Here is a 21,843-nt window from a genome sequence, read left to right as displayed (position 1 = left end):
ATTAATAGCAGTTCTTAGACCTTAAATTTTCCCTTCAGGGGACCTACTGGTATCAAATTTAAAATACCTGCTGAGAAGTTTCCAATGCTTTTTATCCCATTCTGTTACTAAGAATTCTGTGCAAATTATTTGGCACACTAAATTCTTTAAAGAACTCAACAAAAATTCAGCTTCAAGATCTTAGCTCCTAGCAAAGAGATGATGCTAAATAAATGCTGAATAAAATGAAGCTAGGTGCCAACTGTTGTGATCTCAGGGACCATGGTAGCAAAACAACCACCCGAGTAGTGAGATGAAAAGGACAAGCTCCTTTTTCATCCCTTCAGCAAGTGGCTCTTCTTGAAGGAAACTGAATCAAGAATAAGCACTAATTACTAATAACATACTAGTGAGGTCCCAATTAGAATAGTACAGAAATAGATCTATCCTTCGCTACAGGTATAAAAGAAAGCAACTATTCCCAACTATTTCTGTTCAAACACAGATCATTTTCCTGTAAAGAATGCTGACTTGGACACAAGCAGCAGTGTTTCTGTTTAAGCACAGGACAACCTGAACATCTGAACTATGTGTCTCTCAAAACATAGTTAAGAGCAATGATTTGCTCAGATCCAAAAGCACTGTTTATAGACATACCTGGAGATTGAATAGGCTTTTGTGAACCATGGAATCTCGTCATCATCTCTACCATTTTTTTTTTCCTATGTGTAATGTGTTCCAAGTTAGAAACAGACATATGGGAGGATACTTGTAGTGCAGTAGCAGTTATCATGATGGACTATGTCTTGAACACAGTATTATTGATGATATTTCTATACAGCTAACCAAACTTAGGCTTCCCTTCCTAATGTAAACACTGAGTATTATTTGCTTTGTTTGTTCATTCTTTTAACAAATGTCTACTACTTTCTGCTTGTTAGGCTCTGTATTAAGTGATTTCTGTCACAAATGAGGAGAGAACTGTGAATACAGTTTTTATTTCTGTGATCATTAGATACACATTTGGTATTTATTCATTTAATTCTGTAGGACCACATTTATTAGTAGGTACAAGACCATATTAGCAGCACTCTATAACTACACACATTTTTATAAGATTACAGGTGATTGGTTTGTTTATTTTTTTTCCTTGTTTTGGGGCATTAGTAGTATCAGAAAACCAAGTTAAACTGGCTTTAAAATAATGGGAAATTTTTGGCCTTACCTAATAAAAAATGGAGATAGTGGACTTGATCTAGTGGCTCACATAGTGTCCCCAAGGATTTGTGTTGTTTCTCCTTGGATTGCCTACCTTGAGGATGCAGGATAACAGTCAGCAGCTCTCAGAGGTTCTAGGGATTAAACCCAGGGTACTGTACAACTGAGCTATACCCCAGCCCTTCTTATATTTTATTTTGAGACAGGATCTTGCTATTGCTCAAACTTGCCTTGAACTTGGCAGTCCTCCTGCCTCAGCCTCTCAAGTCTCTGGGATTACAGGCGTGTACTATCATACCTGGCTCATTCTTTCTGTGGGAATGAGCATCTCCTGTGAGGTTCCCATCCTGGGCTTTCCTCTTACTGACCCAATCTGGGTTACATGCTCCTTTTAAACAGGAGGAGGAGTTGGAGCTTGAGCTTTCTTCCCTCTTCTATGACTAGTTAATACTTGGCTCCTTGTGACACATGGGCTCCTTGACAGGAGACGGGCATCCAGATAAAATTGGGGGCTCTTATCTGGACACAGAGGGAGGGGTGCTAGGTGATTAAAAACAGTGAATGTCACCACAGTAAAATCAGATGGTTTTCTATAAGGGAAATTTAAAAAAAAAAAAAAAAAAAAAAAAGCAAATCCCCGTGCCTTCCACAATAGAGATATGACTGAAATTTGTGTATGCAAATGATATTTATGTACATGGAAAAGTAATAGATAACAGACAATTAACTCTTCACCTACACTTTCACTGTGGCTGATTTTCAGGCTTCTAATGAATTCACAGATGTGAGGAGGTGAGCACAGCTAGCTGCTGCCTGCTGACATCAGTGCATCTCTGGACATATTAGTGTGCTGTGCTGAGCAGATGCAGGCCAGCAATACATTTTATAAGGGGAGTAAAATCAGACATGTAAGACTGCTTATGTGTCTGTCCAGGTTACTTGATAAGGGTTGGGCACCTTGCTGAGGGCGTCTTTTTGGGGTGTAACAATTACCATCTTGACTAACAACAATTTCCTGTATCTAAACCTCCCGACAACATTTTGGTTCTAAATTGTTATTTGTTTGATTATTTTTCTATCTAGATTTTTAGAGATTGTTTAGTTCACTCATATTCCATATTGATGCTCTGCATTGGATTAATTGGTTTTTAAATGTTATCAAATGAAAAGTACTTAACAGAAGGCTTACATTAAAAATAGTAGTGTTGAAGTAATTCATAATTAATGATGTTGAGCAGGTTGCTGTTTCCTAAGATTCTTGTTGGGGTTAATAGTCTTGAGATGCATCATGAGCCTTTTGAGCCAGTGCTACATGTGGGATCTACGTGCTGTGGGAGCTGAGTGTGCAGGTCTGCAACTGGGTTTTCTTCCCCTTTCTTTTCTCACCGACAGATGAGTTGAGGAAAGATGGGTACTCAGAAAACTTTTTGAGAACCTTTTTTTGTTTTCTTTTTTCTGTTTTATATGCTTCTATCTCTCCTTCTTTCAAAGAATCATAATGGATCTAAGGAATCATGTGCTTTATTATTATTATTAATTAGGTTAAGATAGATTGCACAGAAAAGTTTCTGGCTGAGAGACTGGAAGTGACCAATCTTCTTTAGTCCTGCAACAACAAATCAAAATCCTATCCTACTTTCTTACTTTATTTATAAAATATATCCTTAGACATTTCAATTTGAAACCTCATAACACTAGTTGTTCAGTTTCTTCCTCTTTGATTTCCTAACAACTTGCGCAGCAGCAAATTTTCCTTCTTCTCCTTATTTATCTTACCATGTCATTCTAAAAGCCCTCCAAAAAGCCTCTACTTGCACTGAGAGTGAGATCTACATCTCTCATCAGAACCTACACAATCTGCCCCTGCTGACTGAGTACCGCCTTCCTCATTAGTCTCTGGCGGCAACAATGGCGACCTCAAACTCTTTCTTGTTGTCCCCTCTACTTGGGGAGCTGGGTAGAGACAGGGATGAAGCCTTTCTTTACCAGCTCCAACAGCTGCTTTATTATAAAGAAGCATTTCTAAGAGTAACATCAGTAGGGTGTGTGTGTGTGTGGGTGTGTGTTTACAAGGCAGTGTGGGGAGATAAGGTTCTTCCATAAGAATTCTAGGACTGACGAACTGAAAGCATAGCACAGGTACACCCCTCAGTCTTCAAACTGTTTCATGAGCACTCTGAGAGCCACTAAAAAAGTTAATCAAGTACTTACTAGTTGAATGTACCTTGCCAGATAGTGTTCCAAGCACTTTTGAAGGTTGTCTGGTTCATACTAACATCTCATTTATACTGTCACATTAACTATCTATTTTAAAGTGAGAAAACTCAGAAGTGAGGTAACTTGCTCAATGTCACAAAGCCAATGTGCAGCAGAGTCCAACAGAAATGGGACACAATTGTGCAGTAGAGACCAACAGAAATGGAACACAATTGGAGCATGTACTAATAATAATTGGTACTCTATGATGTACTCATTTTATTTCTAAAATCTGTAATTTTGATTTACTTAGCAGCCCTGGTATCATTTAAGCAACAGTAACTTCACTTTGCAATCTGACTTCTGAGAAGAAATCATACAATAAACTTTCTGGTGAAATCCAACATTATAGCAGTATAGGCCATACCTCTCCCTGAGAATTTTTCAATATAACCTTCACATCTTCACCAGTGCCCCAAGAATTCTGGTTCTTCCAGATGAGGTCAGTGGGAGGACTGGCTGTGACACCGGCATTTGCAGCCCAAATCTGGAAGACAAAAGTATCAAAATACATGAAGAACCCCAGCTCTCTCACATGTCAATGACAGCAACAAACTCCTACTTCTAAAAGTCTGAGAACCCTGCCCCAGCTTCCAAGTTGCTATGTCAACTACTTGTGTATCCAGAACTTGCAGAGTTTCTAAAGGCCTCAGCCTCTCCATGATAAATGATCTTGTTGATTCACTGGTCTGTGAAGTGAGGCTGCCAAACATTCCCATCCTACTCTACACACCACAAAATCCATAAAATGGGGCATAAATGGTACCTATAATAGGTGAGACTATTATGAAGAGGAAGCGATTACCCATATACAGATCCTGGCTCACTAATAACAGCAGCCTTAGCATTCTACTATTCCACAGGTTTATGAGCCATCCTTACATTGAGAGCCTTCTGACCCCCTCCTATAGTGTCCTCCAGTTGTCAACAGTAGGAATTAAGAAGACCTTCTGTAGCATACAGCTCATCTACAATACTCATATAAAAACTGATATATCTCAAACAGAGACAGTATAATAATACCCCAGACTATCTGAAGACTGAATTCCAAAAAGAATGCAGAAAATTGATAAATCACCCTAGTGTTCAAGGGAAAATATAACTGTTATTGAAATAGACAAAGAAAGAAAATAATTATATTTCCCTTCTCATCAGCATAAAATCCCACCCCACCCCCCTTTTTAAGTATTTGTTGGCAGGAAAGTATAGGAAGAGTGAAGAAAACTTGGCAGTCAGAAAACCTAGACTTGAATACTAGACAAATCACTACATTTCAATCAGCCCCAATGTCCTCAGCCACAGGGATATGACCAGATCTGATCTTTTATAAAGATCACATGAAAATAAGTAGAAAAATTTTAAATATATAAATTGTCATAACATAAAAAGACTTTATAATTACAAGAGGAAAGCTGGAGATGACAAAGGCAGGTATATTTAATTATGGGGAGAAAAATCTATGAATTACTAATTAGGAAAAAGCCTTTACCTTTTAGATGCTCACTTGAAGTTTCCAGAGCATCTATTAGCATTCAAAGGAACATTTACTGGGATGAAAAAACTGGTTTGGATCCATCTCTCAGATTATACAGATGTGTTTTCCTAACTTCTTCCAATACTTTTCACTAATGTATACAGAATTACATAGCTGCTTTCGTGTTAATAATGACGATAGTTATCATAAGACCTCAGTGATCTGGTTGGTAATAACCTAAGACTAGTATGTCCTAGAACAATATGGTAGCCATACATGGGTTTCTGAGTATATGAAAGGTGGCTAGACAAATTGAAATGTGCCGTAAGAATAAAATGTACATCAAAAACTTTTTTAGTTAGAAAAAAGAAAGTAACATACCTTACCAGTAATTTTTATGTGTATTGATTACACATTAAAATAATAATATTTTAGAAATACTGGGTTAAATAAACAGTTCTAATTAATTTACTTTTAAAAATATGGCTACAAGAAAATTTGATATTATACATAGGTTTCTCCTGCTTCTATTCTAGAATTTTAAACTGATCTTTGCTTTAGACTTGCACAATTTTATAGAAATATCACCTATTACTACTGTGTCACCAAAAGCTTCTTATCTCATTTTTTGGGAGCTACTGAAGGAAAAAAAAAAAAAAAAGTACATTACTTGATATGATAAATGAGTCCTCCATGAGACCCATAAGATCTACCTAGTTAGTCCATCAGATAGTATGCCCAGTGGGGGGTGGGGGGGAATGATTGGAATAACAGCTTCATATTATTTTAGAGAGAAGAGAACATTCAAATCTGAATTCTTTAAATTAAACTGTCAGATTATTTTCACCACATTATGTAGCTTTCCTAGGACTGAGCAATTTTATCAATATAATAAAGATAAGAAAAGATCATATAGTTAGAATATTTGTTCAGATTTTTACCCATAATTACAAAATTAGCACCTGATATTTTCAAAGTGGCATCTTTTGGGCAGTTTTAACCTGTATTTTAAGGCTTTGACCTACAACACTAAGGTCTGCATAAATCAAAAATATAAATGTTATTTAAAACAAATGTTTAAAACTTTTTTTCTTAAAGGGAGGAGAGAGGAGAGAGGAGAGGAGAGGAGAGGAGAGGAGAGGAGAGGAGAGGAGAGGAGAGAGAGAGAGAGAATCTTTTAATATTTATTTTTTAGTTTTCAGTGGACACAACATCTTTGTTTGTATGTGGTGCTGAGGATCGAACCCGGGCCGCACGCATGCCAGACGAGCGCGCTACCGCTTGAGCCACATCCCCAGCCCTGTTTAAAACTTTTTAAAAGAGAATTCCATTTAAAAAAAAAAAGATCCTGAGCTCAGTGGTAGAGTGCTTGCCTAGCATGTGTGAGGCATTGGGTTCAATTCTCAACACCACACATAAATAAATAAAATAACAAAATAAAAAATATTTTTTAAAGGGACTCCTTTACACTATTTAGGGATGAAAATAGTGCCTCTCTGGCTGCTGTATCAAAGTTAGTATATTTTATTGTTTGTTAAATCTACTTACTAAGTCAAAGGAAAGGATTCTTCTGTGTTTACCCAAAAGATGTACACTTCTCTAAAAAGTGAGCTAATAGTATTTGAGCAATAAAGATGTAGTATATTAGAACACACCAAGAGAGTCAGAATATCAACTAGCATATCACTCTAAATCTAGAAACACTAATACTATGCAAAAACAAAATGACAAAGTGATTCTGTACAAGAGTGTCTAACACAGAAGTACTTTTCAAAATACAAGTCCATACCCGGACCCCAGGAATAGCTAAGGTTTAGGTGGAGCCTGGACACCAAAATACTACTCAGATGACACTGAAGCTTGTCCAAGGTGATTTAGGTGATTGCTGTTTTAGGCAATTACTGTTTTAACTTCCCAACCATCTGGGCCAAACAATATCTCCTAAATTACACAAGGCTGTAAGTATCCATGGAGAAACAGCTATTTTATATCTACTGGAAGAGACAAGAGAAAAGAATTCAAAGGTCAATTTTTTCATCACTTTCAGTAGACAGAATTTTAAATATCTTTAATTAACACTTGTAAAGCCCTAATAATGTCAAAGCTGCTTAAAATATTTTTTTAGTTTAGATGGACACAATATTTTATTTTATTTATTTATTTATTTTTATGTGGCGCTGAGGATTGGACCCAGTGCCTCACACGTGTGAGGCAAGTGCTCTACCACTGAACTACAACCCAACTCCCTGTTCAAAGCTGTTTTAAAGCCCACTTCTAAAACACTTCTGTTTAGGCCACAAATTTTTTTAACTACTTTTTCTAGTAAGACAATGAAGTTAAACTAAATGATGACTAAATTCACTTACTGTAACAGTCTGGCCTGCCTTCAGCACATATCTTGAGGTATATTTATAACTGACCGAAGTGTCTCCAATTTTCCTGATCATCTCCCAGCCTCCCATTGGTTGATCCTATTCGCAGTACAAAACATAACAAGGTTATTTCAAATATACAGAAAGTTACATAATAATCAAATACATGAATCGACAGGTTTTTAAACTAAGGCAGCCCTGTGGCTGTCTTTCTCTGATTCATATTTTCCTATTGCAAAAAGAAATTGAGTTTTGTCGTTCAACAATAGTAACTTCAAAGACGCTACAGTAGTTAACTATGAAGGTTTTAAAGAGGACAAACCTGGAAGAAGAGTGTAAACCCAACCAATTAAATGGTCATATTCCCTGCTAGACCAGGTGGATCTTTTAAATTCACAGTACAATTTAGCCATAATAATAGCAATTATAAATATCTAATATTTGATGACTTTACATTTTTAAAATAAGTACACAGCTTAGAAACAGAAAGAAGAAAATCTATTTTATTTTGTCTGTGCCGCTTCCACTCACAGTCGGCTCTTTTACCTTCAAACACAAGGGGCTCAATGAACTCAATGTGACTCAAACACAAGGAGCTCAATGAACTCAGGCTGTGACTCAATGAACCAGACCTAAGTGACAGCTATAACTCCAGCTCCCAGCTACACATTGCTGCCTGACAAACTAGAAAAGGAGCAGAAGCGAAATGTATATTCATCTCAAACTCATCAGTAAGAATAAACCAGGCTGATGGTCACTTCCAAAACAGCTCCATACCTGGCTGCTATGGCCTGTGAAGAACAGTAGAGTGACTTCTTTAAAGCAACAGAAGCTACTCTACTCTTAGCTTTTAAAGTTGTAATCAGGAAGCCTTAGTGCCTTAGTACTGGAACTGCAAGTGCTCTTCTACTTAGTGAAATTATTTACCTACATGCAGGAAATCTTAAATATCTCAAGTGAGAAAAAGTGATTTTTACAAAGACTTTTAGATGACCCTGAACACATGCTTCAGGAAGTGGCATCCATCCCACTGCATCCCCAAACTTTAACTGACTCTGACATAAGCTCACACCTTCACAGCCCAAGCCAGGGACTACTGAATTCCTGAAAGCCTCAGCTCTAAACTTCAGAAATCCTACTAGCTATAAACATTTATGTTCACTTTTAAACAAAACTTCAAAATAGGGATTCATACTATTTTTTTTTATATAAATTAAGTCATTAACATCCATTCATTCATTTATTTAGAGAGAAAAATACTCATTTAATATATCTGAGCCTGGGCTCCTACTTCCTTCTTTCAAAAAGTTTCATTAATATTGTGAAAGAATATCCACTATTTTCACCCCAATTCCTCCTGCGTTTTCACAAATCTGGCTAGGGCAGAGAAATAATTCATCCTTGAGAAGACCACTGTGACAAAATGACCAACTGTGAAAAAAAAGTCCTGGCTCTGTAAAGAAGGGTTAATGAAGAAACGCTTGAAACAACAAAAGGCACCATCTATATTCCTCAGCCTCCCATTTTAATTTTTATTTTATTTCCTGAACTTAAAAAAAAAAAAAGGAGGGAAACCGCATTCCATGAAGACTTACTGAATCCAAATATAAGATGAAGAGCTGTTACAACTGCACAACAGCCCAGCTATCTGCAAAGCCTTGCTAGAAAAAGGAAAAAAGAAATGGGTCTATTCTTTTACCTGTTCAGAAGTATTCTTCAATCGAATAAATTTCCCATCAACATCTATCTCTTCGATGCACACGTTCCCGGTGGCTGAAGCTGAATGAGAGATGCTGACACTACTGCTGGCCTCGGATTCTTCCACATCAACTCTCTTCCGCTTTCCTCTAGTTGTGCGCACACTGCGACTTGAGGATGCGCGGGACACTGTCACACGGGAAGAAGGGCTTGGCGAGAGCTTCAATCTAAAAGGAAAAAATAATATTCCCTTCATGAGTTACAAGCTCCTTGGTTACTTTAGTAAAAACTTTAAAAGCAATGGATGTGTAACTGATGTGATTCTGCAATCTGTATATGGGGTAAAAATGGGAGCTCATAACCCACTTGAATCAAAGGGTGAAATATGATATATCAAGAACTATGTAATGTTTTGAATAACCAACAATAAAAAATTTAAAAAAAAAAAAAAACTTTAAAAGGACAATTAATATCCTGTACATTGATTTCTAAAGTAAAACATTACTGACAATCTGTTAGACAAAGTTTATATAAACATCTTAACTAAGATAACATTTATTTATGCTAGGATGCCCAGTTTTGTTTAAAAAGTAATAATTTCAATGTTTTTGCTCAGAAAAAAAGTAATGTAACCATAATGCAAGAATCGTGGAAAACATGGGCCTGGAAAAGTCATCCCATCTAACCCCCACCAATGTTATATAAAATGTATGTCTTTTTCTTTTCATACCTGTATTCTTTTGTAGTCATAAAAATGTATAGAACATCGAATTGACTGGTTCTTTTAACCTATATTGGCCACTTTCTTTTAAACTCTTTTCTGAGAATAGGTACCAGAAGGATTTACACACAAAACTAGATCTAAAATACAAGTACAAGCTTTCTTTTAGCATACATGACATTCTACAACATATTAAGTTACCAAAACATTTAAAATCACAAAGGATATAGTCTATTCTGACACTGTCCAACATTTAAAGTAACAATAATAATAATAAACCAAGACTGCTTAATCAGCATGTTCTATTGCCAAAGCAAAAATATGATTTATTACTACCTTTTATATCTAGGTGTTAAAAAAGAAAGAAAAAAGTTATGTTGCCTTAATTTTTTTTTTTAATCCTCATTTTACTTTTCCTTAAATAAAAAGAATGGGAACAGAAAACAGACTATAAGGCAGGGTGAACTTTGAATTCCTTACCGCTCTTCTTCGCCTTCTAGGAGTTTCCTGTAAGCACTGATTTCCATGTCCAAGGCTAGCTTAACATCAAGAAGTTGCTCATAATCATTCAGCTGTTGCTGCATCTGATCCCTTATTTCCGCCATCTCTCTCTCTTTGTCAGACAGCATGCGACGAGAGTTGTCTCTTTCTTTAGCAAGCAAGTCCTCCAACTCTTGAATCCTTTCCAAACATGCTCTAGACTTCAGATTCAAAGGAACACATTTACTTTCTAGGAACATTCCAACATTAGCACAAGGCAGCTATTTTAAACATTTCCTGGACTTGGAAAACAAACGGCCCCATGTAATCTCTAATTCATTAGAATTTAAGATATTTTGATTTTTAGAAATTAAAAACCAGTTTCTAAAATGTAAAACAAATCTCAAGAGAGTTTGGCTAACTAACAAAACAGAAACAGTCCCCAAATGAAAGTTTGTAAATATATATACAATTTCTCTGTATTTGATCAAACAAAAATATAACCTATAATTTTGGTAAAATCTCAAGTCTGACTTAGGGAAGGCCCTTTTTCAAAAGTATAAATTCTTTAAAGAACTAAAAAGAAAAATTCACTCACAAAATAAAGCTCAAGATGGGTGAAAGTATGTTTTGGATAATTGCTGAGAAATATTTAGAAACCAAAGACATAGAAGGCACTATACATTTTCTCCTTAGAATTGCTATGGTGTCTCATGCTGCATTACTGGTGAGACGGCAAATTGGTGCAACCACTTTGGAAAGCAGTGTAGAGATTCCTCAGAAAACTTGGAATGAAACCACCATTTGACCCAGCTATCCCACTCCTTGGTTTATACCCAAAGGACTTAAAAATCAGCATACTATAGTGACATAACCACATCAAAGTTTACAGCAGCTGAATTCACAATAGCTCAACTGTGGAACCAACATCAATAGATGAATGGATACAGAAACTGTGATACCATGTATACACACACACACACACACACACACACACACACACACCCTGCCCCCACAAACACACCCACACATACAATGGAATATTACTCAGCATTAAAAGAGAATAAAATTGTGGCATTTTCAGGTAAATGGATGGAGATAGAAAATATTTTGCTAAATGAAGTAAGCCAATCCCAAAAAACTAAAGGCCAAATGTTTTTTCTGTTTAGTGGATGCTGATCTATGATGGGGGTGGGGGTGGGAAAAATGGAAGATCTTGGGATTGGGCAAAGGGGAGGATGGGGAGGGGAGGGGTTATGAGGGTAGGAAAGATGGTGGAATGAGATGGATATCATTACCCTAGGTACACGTATGATTGCATGAATGGTGCACTTCATTTTGTATGATGAATTGAAAATGCATTCTGTTGTCGTGTACAACGACGTAGAACAAATAAAAAATAAATAAATATAACAAAAAAATTTCTATGATATCTCATGCTTAATTAGCACACAGAGAACACGATAGTGGGTAATTTGTAAAATATTATTGTAAATATAGAAAATTTATATTTGGTACAAAAACAAAAAAAAATCACATATCCTATACCAGGAAGTTCATCTTATAAACCTGTAACTCAACTGGGTAATTATTCTCCTGCACTTCTCCATGACAGAATTCATCTCAGTGGCTTCAAAAACTGACAAGGGTAATCAACTTGATGTGATGCTCAGATCTCAGAATCACAAGTGGCTGCATCAGCAGGAAAGAAAGGGCACCTACTGTGCAAAAATTAAATCTGGAAAGCTAGAGACAAAGGGACCCACACACTGTAATAAATACTGCACTCCTGGTGGTAAATTCATTCCTTACAAGGGTATAGATGAAAAATTTGAACAGTTTTACACAGTGGAACTCAACAAATAAGCAAATAGATGGCAGAAACCAGGTTTCTCACTCTGAGAGAAAAGTTACAAATAAGCAAAAGAAAAATTCAAAACTGAACCCTGTGGTAATAGATTCAAGACATACATCTTAGCTTAATAAAAATAAATGTTTCACTTAATAAAAATACATATATTACACAGAAAAACAATTACAGATATATATGAATACATGGGTTAGCATACATAGATGCATTCCTTAGTCTTGTCTATGAGAGGACACAGAAACAGTGACACCCCAGTACACACTCAGCCCAGATCTTAATGTCAAATACCTTTCCCAATAAAAAGAACCATGGCTCTTTGGAGAAACAAATAACTAACTCTACGGCTGAAGCAGAGAAAATACACAGTGATCCTTAGAACATTTTATAGTGCCAAACAGTAAGAAGTATTCAAAGAGAATAGTACACAATAGTTAACCTGACAGTATTTCCATATGTGGAACAATCTAAACCAATGAAATAATGTACTATTAAATTAAAACCCAAAATATAAAATAAATGCCCATTAAGTCTATACCGATAAAAGCAAACATAAATAAATGAGGAAGATAAATAAGAGTTTCACCAGGATGTACAGCTGAATTCCTGCCCTTCACCCTTGAGGGTGAGCTGGATTTAGTGACTTGCTTCCCAAGAAGAGTATGAAATGTGAATAATACTCTTTTTACAATGGAAAAACCTGGCAAATGCTACTGTAACCATATATCACCAGTGATTATCATCACATCGTCCCTGACATGATGTGACCAGACCGACACTTAAAACCCATAACATGGTTCTAATCATGTGAAAAGCACCAGACAAACCCAGACTGGATAAGAGTCTATAGGACACCTGATCAGTCCTCCTAAGACTCAAGGTCATGAAAAACAAGAAAAGCCATTATCAAAACCAAGGGAGACTAGGGAGGCATGAAGTACCCTGGAACACAAAGAGGATAATAATAGAAAAACTGGTGAAATTCAAATAGTCTGGAGTCTAGTCAGTATTGACACACTACTCTCGGTTTCTTAGCTTTAACATTTCATGGTAACATAAGATGCTAACAATGGGAGAAACCAGATGAGGGATATACAAGAACTATCTGTACTATGAATCTAACTTTTCTGTAGATCTAAAATTAGGCCAAAATAACAAAACTATTTGAAAAAATAATTGATCAATAAATTAATAAAATTCCGAGTAGCATCTGATATTCTATATTAGAAACAGGAATTCCTTTAAGATTGATACTATACATATAAAGTACCAATTAAAAATAAATTGATACTGAGTTCATAAAATCACCTTTTTCTTTTTGGTTTCAAATGTTTACAATTTTAATAAAATAAAAAGTTGACATTTTCCCATAAAAGGAAAAAAAATAAAAATAAATAGATAAAGCCAGGCATGGCAGCACATACCTATAATCCCAGCAACTTAGGAGGCTGAGGAAGGAGGATAGCAAATTCAAGACCAGCCTCAGCAACTTAAGCAACTGAGCAAGACCCTGTCTCAAAAAATAAATGGTGCTGGGGATCTGGCCCAGTAGTAAAGCACCCCTGAGTTTAATCCCTGGTACTAAACAAAAAATACACATGTACGTACGTTCGTCCATACATACATAAATACATAAATGGAAAACCAGTAGCATAGAGGAAAGGGAATGGAGGAGGGAGAAGGGCAGGGAAAGAGGAGGCACCAGGAACTGAAATGGAGAAATTAAACTTCATGCATGTATGATTATGTTGAAATGAATCCAACTACGATGTATAACTATAATGTACCAATAAAAGCAAAAAAAGATTGATACTATACATTATAAAGAGTCCTTATGCCTTAGAGAACTTGCATTTAACTGCATATGCAAAAACCATGCTACATAATGAGAAATCCATTCCTCCTCCCATGGTCTTATATTCAATCTCTTCACTTTACTTCACTCTTTTGGGAGACAGAGGACAGAATGGGCCACAAGGTAAAATCCAAGGATAGCTGGCTAGAAACAAACTATTCAAGATTCAGAGGTAATGTGAGCCCAGATTTGCAAACCCCCAAACGTCACTATACTTGACTACCTTTGACCTTAAGAGGTAAAAATCAGGAATAGGGGAACAGCTTAGTGGCATAGCGCTTGCCTAGCATGTGTGAGGTACTAGATTTGGTCCTCAGCACTGCATAAAAATAAACAAAATAAAGACATGCTGTCCATACACAATTACCAAAAAAAATATTTTTTAAAATTATGAAAAAAAGAGGTAAAAATCAAAATCTAGGTGTAACAAAGTTTAAAGTTACTCTGAATTTTTTGTATTTTAAATAGAAATATTTAAGTTCTACACTGAATACTACACTTATTGTGTAATATACATATACACTTTGTGTAAAGGAAATATAAGGAAGAGTATGAGTAATTAGACCCTGATGCTTTCCCAATCAGCCATGTATACTACCTGTGAGACCTTGGCAAGCTCTCACTAAATCACTAGACCTCACTAAATCAATTTCCACATTCATAAAATGAAGGGATCAAACTAGAATCTCTAAGATCTTCTTTCTTAACAATAAAATTTTATGACTGACTTCTAGTGATCTTAGATTTTGAAAAAATAATGTGTAACATAATTATTCTGGTTTATATTGGTCTAGCTGCAATAAAAGTCTGCAGAACATGGGTATCAGAAAAACAAATAACAGAGGTCTTTGAAATGACATCGTAGACTCTTCTGCAAGGCAAGCATACTCTGAATAACCAATTAATTTCACTGAAATCTGAAATCTAGAAATACTACAAATACTACAATACCACAATGTATAAAATTCCTAATTCTAAAACATAAGTGCTACCATCTACCTATCTTCTAAAACCAATATTTTAAGGGCTATCTCATTTTTTAAGTAAAATTCAAGAAGTACTTTACTAACATGAGTCATATAACTAACCAAAAGGAAACTCTATGGCCCAACAGACAGCATGATGAAACTGTAATGACTCAACAACAAAAACAATTAAGATAAACAATGAGAAACTATTAAGAGATCACTTTTTCTTTTGGATGATTTTTTTCCTAAATATAAACTTTCCAAATAATGAAACATTCATCAAAATATGTTCTTTATCATAAAATCTACAACCCATAATAAAAGAGAAAAAAAGACTCAAGAAACTTTTTATTTGAGGTGGGTGCCATGGAACATGCCATGGAACATTGCTGTAATTTCAGCAACTCTGAAGGCTGCTGCAGGAGAATCGTAAATTTGAAGCCAGGCTCAGCAACTTAGGGAGACCCTGTCTCAAAATAAAAAGGGCTGGGCGTGTGGCTTCTCTATTTGCTATTGAGTTAGCTCCTAGAAACTGCCAGGCAATTGCCCTGACATTATTTAACAAAAAAAACTTGTAAGGATGGGAACACAATTAGCAGGCAAACAGGCAAAAGACCCTGAGCCTGGGTCTGAAACTGGCTACCAAGTTTCAGACATGGCTACTGCTATTTAACCACAGACAAGTCTTAGTCTCTTCATCTATAAAATGAATATCCACCTCAAGAAGAAACTGATTATATTTTGCCAAATAGCATCAAGTGGATTAAGCAGTAGCCAAACCGACCAACAAGCAAGGAAGCAAAAAAATAAGGAAAAGTAAAACAGAGGAAAAGGCAATACCTAGAACTTAATTAATTATATGGAAAAAAAGCAGTATCAACTCAGCCCAAGAATGTTTATATCACCCTGCCTCGCACGTTAAAACCTTAAACTCCAAAGCAGTGGTATTAAGAATAAAGCCTATGGGGTGATTATATCATGAGAAGAGAGCCCTCCTGATTAGGAGGGGTGGCCCTCACAAAATGTGCCCAAAGGGGCTCATTTGAGGATATACAGAGAAGGCAGCACCATTAGAATCAGCAAACAGCCCCCAAACAGATATCTACTGTGCAGTGCCTTGAACTTCCTAGACTTCTAAACTGTAAAAAAAAAAAAAAACCCACGAATTTCTGCTATTTATAAGCCAGCTACGAAGCCCATGATATTTTGTTGTAGCAATACGAAAGAATAAGTCAGATTATGGAAAATAAATTGTTAAGTTCTTTAAAGAAAATCTAAGCAAGGTATAAAGGGAAAACTGGGACTCCAAGAAAAAACCTACATTAGCCTACAGCCTTTAAATATGTCACTTAAGTTACCCAGGTCTGTGGTTGAACCAAAATGAACTATAAGGTCCTTCTAGCTCCAATGTTAAATGAAAACCCTTAAATACTATCAGGAGAATACAGTTCTAAATTAATTCAAGGGCTGGGGATGTGGCTCAAGCGGTAGCACGCTCGCCTGGCATGCGTGCGGCCCGGGTTCAATCCTCAGCACCACATACAAACAAAGATGTTGTGTCCGCCGAAAACTAAAATAAATAAATAAATATTTTTTAAAAATAAATAAATTAATTAATTAATTCAAAATTTTATATTATGTAATAAAGTATCTCTGACAATATAAACTAATGTTAACTTTTTACATCACCTAATTTATGTAACTCATCTTCTGTTTTCTGAATTCACACAATAAATGTGCTCAGTTTTATAATCAGAAGATGTATACTAAAAATAAAATGACGAAAAAAGAAAAGTTCAATCAAGTTTATTCCTATGTAAAAAATTCAAAATAAGCTAGGCATTGTGGTGCATGCCGGTAATCCCAGCAGCTCAGGAGGCTAAGGCAGGAGGATAATGAGTTCAAAGCCAGCCTTAGCAAAAAGCGAGGCGCTAAGCAACTCAGGGAGACCCTGTCTCTAAATAAAAAATACAAAACAGGGCTAGGGATGTGGCTCAGTGATCACGTGTCCCTGAGTTCAATCCCCAGTACCAAAAAAAGAAAAATCAGAACAAGATGTCCTCCCTTAAGAAAAATGGAAGTAGAAGTTACTTCCCAAGTGATTAAAGTGAGCAACAAATCACCAAATCATGCTGTATATTCACACAGCTGTCTATGTCCTCTGGATCCATACTGACTTTACCCTATCCTGAAGTGACTTAAAGCCATGTCCATACCTGCTAAAACTGCACCTGAAGCACATCACCATGGACTGGAAGGCAGCGAGTCAAAGTAGCAATGGAGTCATCTGTTATTAGTGTGTACCAATGAATGAATGAAGCCACCAAATTTTTAAACAATACAGATATATTTTTTTAATATTTTATTTACATTTTAGTTTTCGGCAGACACAACATCTTTGTTTGTATGTGGTGCTGAGGATCAAACCCAGGCCGCACCCATGCCAGGCAAGCACACTACCACTTGAGCCACATCCCCAGCCCCACCAATACAGATATTAATGCTACTTCCCATGATCCTAATTAAGTATTTTAAGCACAAGTAGAGTGTCTAGAAACACAAAGCATTCACTATCCACTTTTGCATGGTTTGCTTCATTGTGGTTTCTAATCATGACCAAAAAAAGAGGGAAATGTGCCAAGAATAGCACCCTGTAAAGATGAAGCTATTGAACACAGCAGAAAACCCAAGTCCTAGGTCCTAGGTCCAGTGAAGAAACTAGCAATTTCCTTAGCTTCATGTAATATGTTAACTTGGAATAGTAGTATCTGCCTTAGCGGATGCTTATGCAAAGCAAAACAAAAAAATCTAGAAAATTATGAAAACCTGAGTGCAAAATAGCACCATCATGTGTGACAAACAGAGAGAAGGCAGGCAAAGCAGGTAGACCACTGTTGTAGAGGTGGTCTTTCACAGAGGAAGATACTTACCTCTTTCTGTAGATTAGAAAGCTGAGATGAAAGGCTTTCAATTCTCATTCGACTTTCCATCAGTTCTTCCCTGGCACTGTTGACAGTAGAAGTATTCATCTCTGAGGACAGTCTGGCATTCTCAAGCTAAAAGACACAGCAAGTCACAGTCAGTCTTAAGAAGTAAATTAAAACTAACAAATGAGGAAGCATAATTCACCTAAAGACATTTTAAACCTAAGTCCTGCTGGTAACTGGCTGATGAAACACAGGAAAAGCATCATGAAGTTTGCTGACGTGGTTTGAATTACCTTAAGTCTGTCTGACTTTTGAATTCACTTCCTAAAATATGAGTTTTATTTAACAATATTAATGTATCTGGTCGCCCCCCAAAGTTTAGTACTTCAATACTTCATCCACTAAACCTTTAATGACAAGGATAACACTGCTAATAAAGAAAGTGTGTAGTAGCAAGGGTGATGATGTTTGTAAGAAAATATCACATATCCCTAAGCCACCAAATCCAATACAGAATAGATTATTTCACACCAGATAGAAATGCTTCCTTCAGAAGCAAAGACAGTCCCTCAGGTAAATACCCCATTCCTCCAAATGCCCATAACATTCTACCACGTATGCATGTGTGTGTCTCAGGAACATGTTTCTACATCTCCTCACTGGCTCCCTTTAAGACACAGTGTGTGATTGATTGATCCTTAATTTAGCTCCTTTTCTGTCTAGCACAGTGCCCAGCATTCAGTAACTGTTGGACAATTTTATTCTCTTTCATGAGCCAAATGCTACTTCATAAAATGACTAAAACCCAATATGAACAGTTGGTAGGTCATGCAATGGAAATTACTTTCAAAGACTCTATCTCTCTAATTTTCTAAGTTTGCCCCTAATAGTTATTTTTAATTAAATCTTTTTTCTTTTCTTTTGGTGCTGGGAGGTTGAACCAGGGCCTTGTGTATTTGAGGCACACTCTATCAACTGAGCTATATCCCCAGTAATACATGAGGTAAAATCATTTACCAGCAAAGCCTGATTTTTATTTATTTTTTTTATTTTTGGCTAATAGAAGTACAATATTTCTATAATACCTTTTATATAAATAATAATGACAGAGGAAGAAATATCAGAGACTATTTGGCCTTGTACAAAAAAAGGCCAAAGTATAGTGGTCACAGTCTATGTATAATAATGGTATGGAAATCAGAAGCAGAAGACGTCCAACATTCATTTACCACTAAATGGATGTTAGGGCAGCATGATCAGTACTTTGTTGTTGGAAGAAAATTATTTCAGGGCTGGGGTTGTGGTTCAGAAGTAGAGGGCTTGCTCGCCTAGCATGTGTGAAACACTGGGTTCAATCCTCAGCCACCACATAAAAATAAAGATTGAAAAAAAAATTATTTCAGACACTTGCATTCAACTACTACAACATGAAATGAGTGATAAATGGGACAAAAATAAAATTAAAACAATCCTACCTTTTTCTAAAAATTTCTAGTAATAATAGGTTATAGAAAACCACAGTTTAAAAAAATACCCATTTTTTATTGATGGAGACTAAGTGAATCATTTAAGAAAAACAGAACAAAGCAAACAACAGTCACTTTAGGGTGACTGTCAAGTACTGACTTTGGATTTTAAAACAAACTCTCTGAAAAATGCTCACTTTGGCATGGTAGGTCTGCTCAAGCTCTTCCTTATATAGCCTCACTTGGGCATCATGTTGCTCTCTCATCTCATGAAGGGCTTGAGCCAGCTTGTATTCATACTCGATCTGACGTCCAGAATCCACCTCTACCAAGCGTGTTTCGTGCTTTCTTCTTGTCTCATTAATTTCCTGAGGGTAGAAAAAAAAAATGACAAAAATCAAATAAATCATTTACCATGGCTGCAATGGTACAATCTGAGGGATATTAGAGCCATGTGAAGTTTTACACACCAACTTCCTCAAGTCTGTCCTGGAACAGGCATGTGGGTGTACTTTGTTGCCTTAGTTTTCAGGTGAGAGATTTTTGAGATGGAATTAATAACAGAAATGGTAGTACATCAAGCTGTAGGAACTGTTTATGTCTTCACAGGAACAAAACATTCTCTAAAAGCATGAAATGACCTCCTGAATGATTTTTAAAGTTTTTTAAAGTGCCATGTAATCATGGATGACTAGACAGTATACTATATTAAACACTGAACAGTAATTGTTTTTCTAAATTGAAAGAAAAATACTTCAGACACTTGAGTTTATTACTACAACATGAAATGAGTGATATAGGACAAAAAAGGAGAACCTTTTACCCCTAATAAAATTGAAACAATCCTACTTTTTTCTAAAAATTTCTAGTAATAATAGGTTATAGAAAACCATATTTTACAAAATATCCATTTTCTATATTGATGGAGACTAAGCAAATCATTTAAGAAAAACAGAATTGGGCTGGGGATGTGGCTCAAACGGTAGCGTGCTCGCCTGGCATGCGTGCGGCCCGGGTTCAGTCCTCAGCACCACATACAAACAAAGATGTTGTGTCTGCCGAAAACTAAAAAATAATTTTTTTTTTAGAGACAGAGAGAGAGAATTTTTTCAATATTTATTTTTAGTTTTCGGCGGACACAACATCTTTGTTTTTATATGTGGTGCTGAGGATCGAACCCAGGCCGCACGCATGCCAGGCGAGCACGCTACCGCTTGAGCCACATCCCCAGCCCTAAAAAATAAATATTAAAAAAAAAGAAAAGAAAAAGAAAAACAGAATGAAGGGGCTGGGATTGTAGCTCAGTGGTAGAGCGTTCGCCTAGCACAGGTGGGACCCAGGTTGGATTCTCAGCACCACACACCACATAAAAATAAAGGAATTGTGCTGTGTCCATCAACAAAAAAGATTCATTCATTCTCTCTCTCTCTCTCTCAAAAAAAATACACATTAAAAAAAAAAAGAAAAACGGAATGAAGCAAACAAAAGTCACTTCAGGGTGAAACTATTTTGAAAAAGATACATATGGAGAGTTAAAACTATCAGTCCAGACAACTACAAGTTAAAATTTTATCTGCAATAAAATTATTATAGTAATAGGCAGAGCAAAGAATTTACATGACTTCTTTTCCTAATCAAGTGATATAGAGGATAGGGTCTTATTAATAATATTACTTGACTAACTCAACTACATATAAACTCACTATTAAAGAACAGGTAGAATAATCGTGATCCTTCACTGTTTTAAGTTACCAAATAAAACTGGAACGAACAATCTGTGTCTAAGAACAAGGGCAAGAATGAAATTTCCATTCCATTTTCTCACGATGAAAGTAAGATTTGTTTAGCGGCAATAATTACAAAAGCCACAAGAGGGAGGTAAAACCCACTGAAGTTGCTTGATGCTTATATTTTCCAGTACATTTTCTCATCCTTTCTTTTAGCTATTATCCTTTCTTTTAGCCACTGAAGAGGAAAATTCACTTGACAGAAACAAGCAAAAAAGAATCAGAGTTCATATTTCAGTTCCGCTATCAACCTCCCAGGGTTCACATCTGTTTAGCAAATGATACTTATATAAACGTGCAAATGAAGGCTACAACAAACAGTGAACACCTACTAATGGTATGCCCTTTGTCTACCTCACTTACTCTTCCATTTTCTCCCTCCTTTTTCCCCTCTTACCTATCCATAAACAAGGAAATCAGGTATATCTACTGAAGTGACTTCAATGTGCAAAAAAAAAAAAACCAAAAGAATAAAAATATTTTAAATTATTATCAAAAAGGTAAGCCCCAAATATTCAAAAATGCTACCCCCTCCCTCTAAAAATATAAGATTATGTTTTACTGATGCCATTTTTCAAATTTTATGCAGAATCAGTGACCTTACAAAGAATAAATAATCTACTCCTGGCAATCCAGACATTATAACAAAAACAAGCAATACATCAAGGACAATTTTAAAAGTACAAAAAATGCAAATCAACTTCGCATAATATCTGATTTTGTGATAAAGCACTTGCCTAGCATCCACAAGGTTCTAGGTTCAATCTCCACATTG

The 21,843-nt window shown here is 36.0% G+C and overlaps 1 protein-coding gene across 1 annotated transcript in view; it reads right to left on the bottom strand.

The window, feature by feature from the left end:
• Positions 1–21,843, bottom strand: part of Lmnb1 (lamin B1) — a 53,924-nt gene that overhangs the window by 3,940 nt on the left and 28,141 nt on the right. Inside the window, exons 4-9 of the mRNA XM_027949288.2 lie at positions 19,479–19,649; positions 17,819–17,944; positions 10,199–10,419; positions 8,999–9,224; positions 7,294–7,398; positions 3,821–3,940 (exon numbers count right to left, since the gene is read on the bottom strand). Coding sequence (XP_027805089.2) covers positions 3,821–3,940; positions 7,294–7,398; positions 8,999–9,224; positions 10,199–10,419; positions 17,819–17,944; positions 19,479–19,649 — 969 coding nt within the window. The remainder of the gene's footprint in view (positions 1–3,820; positions 3,941–7,293; positions 7,399–8,998; positions 9,225–10,198; positions 10,420–17,818; positions 17,945–19,478; positions 19,650–21,843) is intronic.

Source organism: Marmota flaviventris, chromosome 5 (assembly GCF_047511675.1).
Source record: "Marmota flaviventris isolate mMarFla1 chromosome 5, mMarFla1.hap1, whole genome shotgun sequence".
NCBI lineage: Eukaryota > Metazoa > Chordata > Mammalia > Rodentia > Sciuridae > Marmota > Marmota flaviventris.
The sequence above is the reverse complement of the archived record's forward strand: the minus strand, read 5'-3'. Positions and strand labels throughout refer to the sequence as shown.